Source organism: Lethenteron reissneri, chromosome 64 (assembly GCF_015708825.2).
Source record: "Lethenteron reissneri isolate LAM-NWPU_2019-01 chromosome 64, ASM1570882v1, whole genome shotgun sequence".
NCBI lineage: Eukaryota > Metazoa > Chordata > Hyperoartia > Petromyzontiformes > Petromyzontidae > Lethenteron > Lethenteron reissneri.
In genome coordinates this window covers 10,440,174-10,453,247 of record NC_083842.1, presented here as the reverse complement: position 1 = coordinate 10,453,247, position 13,074 = coordinate 10,440,174, and the positions used below count along the sequence as shown (strand labels likewise).

Sequence of the window (13,074 nt, the reverse complement as noted above, 5' to 3'; positions counted from 1 at the left end):
TGAAGATCCAGTGGCATCTACATCTGCAGAACGTGAAGATCCAGTGGGCATCTACATCTGCAGAACATGAAGAACCAGTGGCATCTATATCTGCAGAACGTGAAGAACCAGTGGCATCTACATCTGCAGAAGGTGAAGAACCAGCGACATCTACATCTGCAGAACGTGAAGAACCAGCGGCATCTACATCTGCAGAACGTGAAGAACCAGTGGCATCTACATCTGCAGAACGTGAACACCCAGTGGCATCTACATCTGCAGAACGCGAAGAACCAGTGGCATCTACATCTGCAGAACGCGAAGAACCAGTGGCATCTACATCTGCAGAACGTGAAGAACCAGTGGCATCTACATCTGCAGAACATGAAGAACCAGTGGCATCTACATCTGCAGAACGTGAAGAACCAGTGGCATCTACATCTGCAGAACGTGAAGAACCAGTGGCATCTACATCTGCAGAACGTGAAGAACCAGTGGCATCTACATCTGCAGAACGTGAAGAACCAGTGGCATCTACATCTGCAGAACGTGAAGAACCAGTGGCATCTACATCTGCAGAACGTGAAGAACCAGTGGCATCTACATCTGCAGAACGTGAAGAACCAGTGGCATCTACATCTGCAGAACGTGAAGAACCAGTGGCATCTACATCTGCAGAACGTGAAGAACCAGTGGCATCTAGATCTGCAGAACATGAAGAACCAGTGGCATCTACATCTGCAGAACGTGAAGAACCAGTGGTATCTACATCTGCAGAACGTGAAGAACCAGTGGCATCTACATCTGCAGAACGTGAAGAACCAGTGGCATCTACATCTGCAGAACGTGAAGAACCAGTGGCATCTACATCTGCAGAACGTGAAGAACCAGTGGCATCTACATCTGCAGAACGTGAAGAACCAGTGGCATCTACATCTGCAGAACGTGAAGAACCAGTGGCATCTACATCTGCAGAACGTGAAGAACCAGTGGCATCTACATCTGCAGAACATGAAGAACCAGTGGCATCTACATCTGCAGAACGTGAAGAACCAGTGGTATCTACATCTGCAGAACGTGAAGAACCAGTGGCATCTACATCTGCAGAACGTGAAGAACCAGTGGCATCTACATCTGCAGAACGTGAAGAACCAGTGGCATCTACATCTGCTTGCTTGCTTCCCTTGCGGCGTATGTGTAGAGCAGCCCACGGGGCCATTTACGGGCCCCCCTGGTGGCCTTTAGTGCGGCCCCTGAGAAAACACAAATGTGAAAACACACCCCCGTCGTCGTCGTCATCCCGTCAAACCACCAATGGTTTCGCACACACTGATGTCTTATCGGTGAAAGTGACCCCTACCCGCCCCCAACCCGGTCTGAAAATTAGCGGAGAAAACCGATGCAGAACCGCAGGGTTTGCAGCGAACCAATCGCACGCATCGGCGCACGAGTGTGACGCGATAAACTACGCCGCACACGCTCGATTCGACGGACGTGTCCCGCGGGAGAGTTAGAAACGATTTTGATCGATCTACGGCAGCGGGGGCCCCCCCCCCAACATATGAAGGCGCCGACTCGTTGTGTGGGTCTGCGCCTCCGTTAAGAATCCCTTTGGCCTCGTGGAAACCTGAGCGCAGCTCCCTTTCAATCCACCTCAATTAAAACCAGGGCCTTGCTACCGCACGGTGCACGGCAGCAGCAAAAGCATTTAGAATGATAAAAAAAAATATGGTTAAAACGTGCAACGCACGAATGTTTAGACGACGAAAACACAAGACTAAAAGTCGCTTTGAAGCTAAAAGCGTCCCCCCCCCGCACCAGCCCCATCACGTGATCCGGGACCAATTGCATCTTGAATTCCCTTTTTACCGTACCAACTCTCTCTCGGATAAGAACATTTTTTATTTTGTTATTCTACGAGTATCTCTAGGACGGAGCTAGCTGTGTCGCAGTCATCTGTGCGCTCGCTACGAACCCGGTAGCGGTGGAGGCGGGAGTAGGGGAAGGGGGGGGTGTGTGTACCTGAGTTTCGTTCCTGGCCACGGCGGCTGACACCGGTAGTGAACGATATCCGAGCCGGTCCTGGGCTTCCAACCCGACCCGCACCGATCAACGTGACTGTGCGACTCGCTGTAACAGACCCTCATCCAGACACGGATGGACACCTAAAACTATTTTCAACTCTACCAGGTAAGGCACCACCACCACCGCCGCCGCCATCGCCATCGCCCGGCCTATGGTTCGCTATGTCATTAAATTGTCCGGTGGCTAAAGCTCACCTCACAACTGCCTCCACTGCCCACTGCCTTTCTCTTCCCTTTCACTCCTTCCCGTACCTCCCCCCCCCTGCCCTTTCGTGACCCCGACGTGACCTCTGCTACGGTCACACATTCCTCGGCACCTTTGCACTGCCCCTGCCACAGAGGTCCCAACCGGGTACCCGATACCCGTACCCTACCCGATAGCCGATTAACCGTACCCGGCCGGGTACGGGTGTACGGGTACCCGTTTGCGACCCTGGTGCGGCTGGGTACGGGTAGACCGTGAGTCACTGGTGAGTCACCGTGTGTCACTCATTTCCCAACGTCTTGTCTCTTCTCACAATTCAAGTTCCTAGAATCAACCCACCCACGCCTGCAACATGGCTTCATCCCAGAGGTCGCAATCAGGTACCCGATACCCGTACCCTACCCGTACCCAGCCGGGTATGGGTAGGGTACGGATACAGGTACGGGTACCCGTTTGCGACCCTGGTGCGGCCGGGTACGGGTAAGGAATCAAAACCCGTTTGCGACCTCTGCCCCTGCCTTCTTTTAAAACAAATTTTACGAGTTGCGACGTCGCTCTTTTTCAGAAGCGACCTGGGCACCGCAAATGATAGGCTCAACAAAAAGTGGCCCATCACCGTCGCGTGGAAATTGATGGCACGCGAGTACTCCAAACGCACGTCGATTCTAAATGTGGAGGGGGGGAAAAGCGGAGGACCCGGAGAAAAATCCACGCGACCACGGGGAGAGAGAGAGATACGCAAACTCCAAATATACAGCAGCAGGCATCAGGGTCGAACCCACGACCTCCTGCACACTGGGCGAGGGAGTTAACATCTCCTACCCACCGTGATGATGATGATGAGAGACACGCAAACTCCAAATATACAGCAGCAGCAGGCGTCAGGGTCGGGATCGAACCCACGACCTCCTGCACACCGGGCGAGGGAGTTAACATCTCCTAGCCACCGTGATGATGATGATGATGATGAGAGACACGCAAATTCCAAGTATACAGCAGCAGCAGGCGTCAGGGTCGGGATCGAACCCACGACCTCCTGCACACCGGGCGAGGGAGTTAACATCTCCTAACCACTGTGGCGACATTGCGAGTCCGGTGAGTTCTAACCACCGAGCCCAACGCGTACGTAACAGTCAATACGGCAGCACCGATAACCACGGCAACTTGGGAGGGAAGGATTAAGTTACGGGGGAAGCAAACTCCTGTGAGTTACTGCATTGAATTGTGGGAGCTGGGGGGAGGGGGGATACAGACCCAGCCGCACCCCACAAACCCTCCCCCCCCCGGCCCCCCATTCCACTCCCCAACAGGCTGCCTGCAATCCCTTTCGTTGCCTCCCTGTATCCCCGAAAAATAACCCCGCAGGGGCAACAAATACAATTCCAAAGTTTCTGCGGCGGCGGCGGCCACAGTCCGTCGGGCGGCAGCCCCGAGCCAGCGGCGGAAATTCCACATTCCCGTGGCGGGAGCCAGTCTCTTGTCTCCGCTTGCTTGTCGTTGACGCCTCGCCCCTGCCCAATACCACCACCACCACCGCCGCCACCACCACCACGCTCTTCACGTAGGCGCGTGCTGCTTTGGCGGGGCACTCGGTGGCGGTGGGTGGTGGTGGCGGGAAGAGTGGAGGGGGTGGTTGGGGGGGGGGGCTCAGAAGCGCACGCGGTTGAAGGGGTTGGGAAGGGCCCCCTTGAGGGAGAGCAGAGGAGGCCGGCGTGGAGCCCTCGGCGGTGGCGCCGGGGAGCAGCCAGCGGCGTCGGGGAAACGGCTTCTGTAGACGTCCGGGTACGCCTTGCGGAACTGGCGGGAGAGACGCACGCACGTAATGATCACCTCCACTACCCCCCGTCAGAGGTCACAAACGGGTTTTGATTCCTTACCCGTACCCGGCCGCACCAGGGTCGCAAACGGGTACCCAAACGGGTACCCGATTGCGACCTCTGGGATGAAGCCATGTTGCAGGCACGGGTGGGTTGATTCTAGGAACTTGAATTGTGAGAAGAGACAAGACGTTGGGAAATGAGTGACAAACGGTGACTCACCAGTGACTCACGGCCTACCCGTACCCGGCCGGGTACGGGTAGCCGGGTATCGGGTAGGGTACGGGTATCGGGTACCCGGTTGCGACCTCTGCCCCCCGTATAGCCTTAATGCATGTGTGTGTGGCGAGAGGGGGGCGCCGTGGTGGCTAGGAGATGTTAACTCCCTCGCCTGGTATGCAGGAGGTGCCTTGGGTTCGATCCCGACCCCTGATGATGCCTGCTGCTGTATATTTAGAGTTTGCGTGTCTCTCTCTCATCATCATCACGGTGGCTAGGAGATATTAACTCCCTCGCCTGGTATGCAGGAGGTGCCATGGGTTCGATCCCGACCCTGACGACGCCTACTGTTGTATATTTGGAGTTTGCGTGTCTCTCTCTCATCATCATCACGGTGGCTAGGAGATGTTAACTACCTCGCCTGGTATGCAGGAGGTGCCGTGGGTTTGATCCCGACCCCTGCTGACGCCTGCTATTGTATATTTGGAGTTTGCGGTGTCTCTCTCTCATCATCATCATCATGATGGCTAGGCGATATTAACTCCCTCGCCTGGTATGCAGGAGGTGCCGTGGGTTCGATCCCGACCCCTGATGATGCCTGCTGTTGTATATTTGGAGTTTGCGGTGTCTCTCTCTTCCGGTTTTTCCCTTCCGCAATTAGAATCAATGTGCGTTGAAGAGAATTCGGCCGCTATAAACTTCCACGCGATAAGCCACTTCGTTGAGCTATCATTTGTGGCCAGCTCGCTTCTAAAAATGAAGAAAATAAGCTCAGTGGGCTTTAGCTGTTAAGTTACAAACTGTTTTAGTTTATTTGTACGGTTTTTTACCTTTGCTATACTGTGCACTCCTTTAGTGTTTTTCGTATTGTTTGTTGTTATAACGTAACTGACCCCCTACTGGTGGACATCTGCATCGGATACCTCCAGCTACAAACAAACATTCCGATTCTCATCTTGCAGATGTCTCGCAACGGGAAAGAGGTTAAAACAACCGAAAAAAACTCTGTTGCCCCCGCTTACCCTAGCAGCCGCATGCCCCCGCACCACGCATGCACCTGCACCACGCATGCGCCCGCCTGCCCGCTCACCCGCTCACCCGCCCGCCCGCTCACCCGCCCGCCCGCTCACCCGCCCGCTCACCCGCCCGCCCGCTCACCCGCCCGCCCGCTCACCGGCTCACCCGCCCGCCTGCTCACCCGCCCGCCTGCTCACCTGCTCACCCACTCACCCGCCCGCCCACCCGCTCACCCGCCCGCTCGCCCACCTGCTTGATCTTGCGTTGCTTCTCCCGCTGGCTCATTCGCCCGTCGTCCACGAGGCCGTCGAGCAGCGCGACGAGGGCGGCCCGCGACTCGCTCTGCCCCTGAGCGCGGAACTCGCTCACGCTGATCTGGCGGCAGAACCAGTGGCTGGGCTGGAGCTGGGGCTCGCGGCCCGGATCCTGCGGGCCCCGCAAGCGCGCGGAGAGGACAAACGGTGAGCGAGGCGAGGACTGGGCATCCCCCCGTTCGACACGTGGGTTGTTGTATTGTATGCTTGTTGCTTGTCACGTTCTCACCCCATTCAGATTTTTGGCGGGCGCGCTCGCAGACTCGCTGATTCGGGGGCGGGCGCGCCAGCGAGCCAGCGAACGAGTCAGCGAGTGAGCGAGAGAGTCAGCGAGTGAGCGAGAGAGTCAGTGAGTGAACGAGAGAGTCAGCGAGTGAGCGAGAGAGTCAGAGAGTGAGCGAGAGAGTCAGCGAGTGAGCGAGAGAGTCAGCGAGTGAGCGAGAGAGTCAGAGAGTGAGCAAGCGAGCCAGCGAGTAAACGAGCGTGCCCGCCAGCGAGTCAGCAAGTGAGCGAGAGAGTCAGCGAGTGAGCGAGCGCGCCCGCCAGTGAGTCAGTGAGAGAATGAGCGCGCCCGCAAGCGAGTCAGAGAGTGAGCGAGAGAGTCAGCGAGTGAACGAGAGAGTCAGCGAGTGAGTGAGAGAGTCAGCGAGTGAGCGAGAGAGTCAGCGAGTGAGCGAGAGAGTCAGCGAGTGAGCGAGAGAGTCAGCGAGTAAGCGAGAGAGTCAGCGAGTGAGCGAGAGAGTCAGTGTGTGAGCGAGCGTGCCCGCCAGCGAGTCAGAGAGTGAGCGAGAGAGTCAGAGAGTGAGCGAGCGCGCCCGCAAGTGAGTCAGAGAGTGAGCGAGAGAGTCAGCGAGTGAGCGAGAGAGTGAGCGAGCGAGCCAGCGAGTGAACGAGCGTGCCCGCAAGCGGGTCAGAGAGTGAGCGGGAGAGTCAGCGAGTGAGCGAGAGAGTCAGAGAGTGAACGAGCGCGCCCGCTCGCGAGTTAGCAAGTGAGCGAGCCAGCGAGCTCGCCAACACGCTCGCCAACACGCGGAGAGTCGCCACACTCACGGGGGCGGCGCGGGGCTGGGGGCCGGCAAGGAGGTGCACGGGCGGCCGCAGCACCAGCGCGTGGTTCCGCGCGATGAAGTCGAGGGCGCGGCGACACAGAACCTCGTCGAGACGCGAGGGGTCGCGGGGTCGCAGCACGCAGCGCCACAGGCTCTCCAGCATCTACGCGGGGGGGGGGGGGGGGGGGGAGGGGGGGGGCGGATGTTACTTACTTTAACATTTTATCTACAAAATTACACCTTGACATATTTACAACATGTTACCCTATTTGTATTTTAAGATTGTATATTACGGCTAGTTTACATTTTATATCGTGTACTTATTCAACATTTTACATACTTTAGCCCCTGAGTATTAGTTAGACTTTGTAATTTTAGTATAGTTAGACTGTATACCACTTATTAAGTTTTAAGATTCTTACAGGTTGAATGTACGCACCTTCCTGCCATAGTGAATTCCTTGTTTGTGCGAACTTTCATGGCGAACAAAACCCTTTCCGATTCTGATTGTGATTGTATGCATGTAAATTTCGATTTAAAGCTTTCGTGACTGCAGGGATTCATCTTCTTGGTTCTTTCGGTAAAGTCACGTAGAAGGGAAGTAATAAAATAATAAAAATAAAACATAATAAAATAATTCTCACGACGTTTCGGCCACAACGCAAGCAGCCGTCTTCAGGTGAAGAACAGGTCTGTCTGACGCTGTCTTTCTGAATGACCTGTTCTTCACCTGAGGACGGCTGCTTGCGTTGTGGCCTGAAACGTCGTGAGAATTATTTTATTATGTTTTATTTTTATTATTTTATTACTTCCCTTCTACGTGACTTTACCGAAAGAACCAAGAAGATGTATGCATGTATGTACGTGGAACTTGTTTCGCAGCGTAGGTAGGCGGACGTGACGTATCGGAGGTGCGGGGAGGGAAGGACGACAAACTAAACAAAGCAAGCAGTTCTAAAGAAATTAGTTTTCAATCGAGATGATGATTTAAAATTACCCTCTCCAACACACTGGTGGGCTGAAGTAGTATACTACACTATACACTACTATAAACTACACTACTATACACAATATAATACACTACTACACACTACTATACACTACACTATACACTACACTACTACACACTACACTACTATACACAATATAATACATTACTATACACTACACTATACACTACACTACTATACACAATACACTACACTACTACACACTACACTACTATACACTACACTATACACTACTATACACTATACACTACACTACTATACACTACACTACTCTACTACACACTACTCTACTCTACTACACACTACTATACACTACACTAATATACACTACACTACTATACACTATACACTACACTACTACACACTACTATACACTATACTACTACACACTACACTACTATACACTACACTACTATACACTACACTACTATACACTACACTACTACACTACTATACACTACACTACTATACACTACACTACTATACACTACACTACACCGGTGATGCTGTACTAGTGACGAATTGGCCACGTTCTGTTTACGTGACAACCCATACTAGTTGGCTGTGTCGGGTGGTGGCGGGTTTAACGACACATTTATATTTTTACGCAGATCTAACCCCAAACAACCTCTATTATGGATGCTATTGGTCGCGAATACCTACTACATGTTAAACTATAGGTAGAGTGCTGAGTCTGTGGGCAGTGCTGAGTCTATGGGTAGTGTTGAGTCTATGGTGCAGTGTTGAGTCTATAGTGCAGTGTTGAGTCTATGGTGCAGTGTTGAGTCTATGGGTAGTGTTGAGTCTATGGTGCAGTGTTGAGTCTATGGTGCAGTGTTGAGTCTATGGTGCAGTGTTGAGTCTATGGTGCAGTGTTGAGTCTATGGGCAGTGTTGGGTCTATGAGCAGTGTTGGGTCTATGGTGCAGTGTTGAGTCTATGGTGCAGTGTTGAGTCTATGGGCAGTGTTGAGTCTATGGTGCAGTGTTGAGTCTATGGTGCAGTGTTGAGTCTATGGTGCAGTGTTGGGTCTATGAGCAGTGTTGAGTCTATGGTGCAGTGTTGAGTCTATGGTGCAGTGTTGAGTCTATGGGCAGTGTTGAGTCTATGGGGAGTGTTTAGTAGTGTAGTAAACACTGCACGACTAAACACTACACTGCACACGACTATACACTATACTAGTAACTAATTGGCGTTATGTTTACGTAACAAATCCCTTACTTATTGGCTGTCGGGTGGTGGAGGGTTACGACACATTGACACGCGCTCTAACCCAAAAACATTGAGCTTTTAGATTAGTTTATGGAAACAGGGCTCAGTGGGAAGGGGGGGAAGGGGGTTAAGAAACGGGGGGGGGGGGGGGGACGGCACGGATTCTCTCCCATCGCACGCTCAGGGTCGGTCAGCCGCCTCCTTATCGCACCTCTGTAGCTACCACCGTGGCGACCGTCCCCGTCCACTCGTCGATTCCCGCACCGACTACTCGGTGCGCGTGCGTATGCTCAACTTCTTGCACGCGTGCTAGCGCCCATCGCCACCGCCATCGCACAAACCGCCTCCGCCAACACCACCCAGTCTGTGGCCTCACTCACCAGGCTGCGGTTGTCCATCGGCGGCTGCAGCGGGGGCAGCTGGTCATTGTGAGCCACGCGCACCACCACGCGCACCAGCAGCTGCAGGCGGCGCCGCGACAATGGCGGCAGCAGGGCGCAGCAGAGCTGCAGAGCCAGAGCGACGCCTGCAGGCGGCGCAAGCGGGGGGAACAGGCGCAGGCGGGTGAGGGTGAGCGAGCGGGCGCCGCGGTGGCGAGGTGTCGTGCACGTTGAACTGCTTTCGCGCCGTACGTAGCCAACTGCGGTGTTAATCGGAGGTGCGGGGGAAGGACGTGAAACGATGGGTCTAAGTACGAGTAGTCTACGGGTCTCTGTGTGAGTCTACGGGTCTCTGTGTGAGTCTATGGGTCTCTGTGTGAGTCTATGGGTCTCTGTGGGAGTCTACGGGTCTCTGTGTGAGTCTATGGGTCTCTGTGTGAGTCTATGGGTCTCTGTGTGAGTCTATGGGTCTCTGTGTGAGTCTACGGGTCTCTGTGTGAGTCTATGGGTCTCTGTGTGAGTCTATGGGTCTCTGTGCGAGTCTACGGGTCTCTGTGTGAGTCTACGGGTCTCTGTGTGAGTCTATGGGTCTCTGTGTGAGTCTATGGGTCTCTGTGCGAGTCTACGGGTCTCTGTGCGAGTCTACGGGTCTCTGTGTGAGTCTATGGGTCTCTGTGTGAGTCTATGGGTCTCTGTGTGAGTCTACGGGTCTCTGTGTGAGTCTACTGGTCTCTGTGTGAGTCTACTGGTCTCCGTGTGAGTCTATGGGTCTCCGTGTGAGTCTACGGGTCTCTGTGTGAGTCTATGGGTCTCTGTGCGAGTCTATGGGACTCTGTGCGAGTCTATGGGTTCCTATGTGAGTCTATGGGTCTCTGTGTGAGTCTATGGGTCTCTGTGTGAGTCTACGAGTCTCTGTGTGAGTCTACGAGTCTCTGTGTGAGTCTATGGGTCTCTGTGTGAGTCTATGGGTCTCTGTGTGAGTCTACGAGTCTCTGTGTGAGTCTACGAGTCTCTGTGTGAGTCTATGGGTTCCTGTGTGAGTCTATGGGTCTCTGTGTGAGTCTATGGGTCTCTGTGTGAGTCTATGGGTCTCTGTGTGAGTCTACGGGTCTCTGTGTGAGTAGTCTATGGGTCTCTGTGCGAGTCTACGGGTCTCTGTGTGAGTCTACGGGTCTCTGTGTGAGTAGTCTATGGGTCTCTGTGTGAGTCTACGGGTCTATGTGTGAGTCTACGTTGAACTTTTCACCGCATGTAGCCATCCGTACCAATCGGAGGTGCACGTATGTTGAACTTCTTTCGCGTTGTAGCCAACTACCTCGCCTGGTGTACAGGAGGTCGTGGGTTCGATCCCGACACCGACTGCTGCTGTATATTTGGAGTTTGCGTGTCTCTCTCTCATCATCATCATCACGGTGGCTAGGAGATGTTAACTACCTCGCCTGGTGTACAGGAGGTCGTTGGTTTGATCCTGACCCCTGACGATGCCTTCTGCTGTATATTTGGAGTTTGCGTGTCTCTCTCATCATCATCATCACGGTGGCTATGAGATGTTAACTACCTCGCCTGGTATACAGGAGGTTGTGGGTTCGATTGCGACCCTGACGATACCTGCTGCTGTATATTTGGAGTTTGCGGTGTCTCTTTCTCCCCGTGGTGGCGTGGATTTTTCTCCGGGTCCTCCGTTTGTTTCCCCTCGACATTTAGAATCGACATCAACGATTGAGAACCCAAGGGGTGCCAGTAGGCGGCAGTGAAGGTTAGGAACCACTGGTTTAGAGTATCTGGCTGCTGTAAATGTCCTCGTGACGATAAGCCACTTCTTGTCGGGCTATCACTTGTGATGCCCAGGTCGCGTCTGAAAAAGAGCTACACAGCTCAGTGGGCCTCACCTCGTGAGAGAGAAAATTGTTCATCGAGTGAGTGAATTCGTGGAGAGGGCGAGCTATGAGCGAGTGAGAGCTAGTTAGCGAGCTGGCGGGCGATTTAGAAACTAACGAGTCAGAGAGTCAGGTGTGAGCTCGTGGGCGAGAAACACAAGTGAATTGTGAACGAGTGGGTGGGCGAGCGAGCGAGCGAGTGATCGAGCGAGCTGGCGAGCGATTTCGAAATTAGCGAGCGAGTTATGAGCGAGCAAGTGGGTGAGGGGCGATCGATAAATGACGAGTGAGGAGACGGGGGGGGCGAGCGGGTGGCCGGCTGACTCACGCGTGTCGACGTCCGCCAGAGCGGTGGTCCCGCGGCCGCCGCCACCTTCCGCGTTCCCCGCGTTGGGATCGGCGTTCTCCTGCGAGCGCGGCGAGCGTCTCACACCACCAACACCACCAGCAAGACCACCTCCAGCACCACCACCAAGACCACCACCAGCACCACCACCACCACCAAGACCACCAGCACCACCACCAAGACCACCACCAGCACCACCACCAAGACCACCAGCACCACCACCAAGACCACCACCAAGACCACCACCAGCACCACCACCAAGACCACCACCAGCACCACCACCACCAAGACTAATACCATCACCAGCACCACCACCACCAAGACTAATACCATCACCAGCACCACCACCACCAAGACCACCACCAGCACCACCACCAAGACCACCACCAGCACCACCACCAGCACCACCACCAGCACCACCACCAGCACCAAAACTAATACCACCACCAGCACCACCACCAAAACTAATACCACCACCACCAGCACCACCACCAGCACCAGCACCACCACCACCACCAAGACCACCACCAGCACCACCACCAAAACTAATACCACCACCAGCACCACCACCAGCACCACCACCAATACCACCACCAAGACCACCTCCACCACCACCGCCGCCCCCCCTGCCGGCGTTGTAGCGCACGCTGCGCGAGCGCTGGAACTGCGGCTCCGTCTCCAGCGAAGAGTTGAGGTTGGCGGCGCCGGCCACGCGGTACAGCCCGTTGCCCCGGAAGCTCGCCGCATCATCTCCGGCGTCCCCGTCATCGTCGTCGTCGTCGTCGTCGCGACGGTCGCCCTCCGAGCCCTCATCTCCGGGAGACGCGAGGCACCGCGACATGTCCAGGATGAGGCTCTCGGTGGACGCGAACGAGGGGAGCGTCCGCTGCGGCGGCTGCGGCGGCAGGTGCGGCGACGGAGGAGGAGCCGCCGATGACGCCGCCGAGCAACTTCTCGACGACGGGGGCTGCGACGACGACCGAGGGGGCTTCGGCGCCCACGGGTTCGCCGCCGACGAGGAAGCCGGCGGATTTGCCGGGCACGCCGACGCCGCCGCCCTAGAGAAAATCGTCGGCGGCGGTGGCGGCCGCCGTGACGCCGTCGTCGCCATCGGAGGAGGAGGCTCGGACGAAGACGACGAAGGGTAAGAGGGCGGCGGCGGCCTCGATGCGGACGAAGGTTGCGAACACGAAGCTCGGGTCGACGACGACGTTGACGATGACGTCAGCGACGACGACGACGAGGAGGAAGAGGAGGACGACGAGGAGGAAGAGGTGAGCGAGAGGGCGTAGGCGACGACGCCGTACAGGGGGAACGCCAGCAGCGGCTCGGGCAGGGCGAGGAAGTAGTCGGCCACCGTGCGGAAGACGTCGCGCTCGAAGCCCGGGTACGACGGGCCCGGGGCATCGCCGGCCGGCCCTGCGGTGGGGGGGGGGGGCGACACGCGGGCACAAAGACGAAGGTCCCCCGTGTAGCCTGTAACAGACTGTAGGGGCAAGTGCTGTTAGCGAGCAGCGCCTGTGAAGGCCGGCACGGCGCACGAGGGGGTGTGTGGCCAGCACCACG

The 13,074-nt window shown here is 55.5% G+C and overlaps 1 protein-coding gene across 1 annotated transcript in view; it reads right to left on the bottom strand.

The window, feature by feature from the left end:
* Window positions 1-2,296: 2,296 nt before the first annotated feature.
* The window catches only part of LOC133359016 (DEP domain-containing protein 1A-like), a 28,778-nt gene continuing 18,000 nt past the window's right edge, over window positions 2,297-13,074 (bottom strand). Inside the window, exons 7-12 of the mRNA XM_061577389.1 lie at window positions 12,116-12,927; window positions 11,491-11,701; window positions 9,286-9,431; window positions 6,686-6,847; window positions 5,571-5,747; window positions 2,297-4,065 (exon numbers count right to left, since the gene is read on the bottom strand). Coding sequence (XP_061433373.1) covers window positions 3,916-4,065; window positions 5,571-5,747; window positions 6,686-6,847; window positions 9,286-9,431; window positions 11,491-11,701; window positions 12,116-12,927 — 1,658 coding nt within the window. The 3' untranslated portion in view covers window positions 2,297-3,915. The remainder of the gene's footprint in view (window positions 4,066-5,570; window positions 5,748-6,685; window positions 6,848-9,285; window positions 9,432-11,490; window positions 11,702-12,115; window positions 12,928-13,074) is intronic.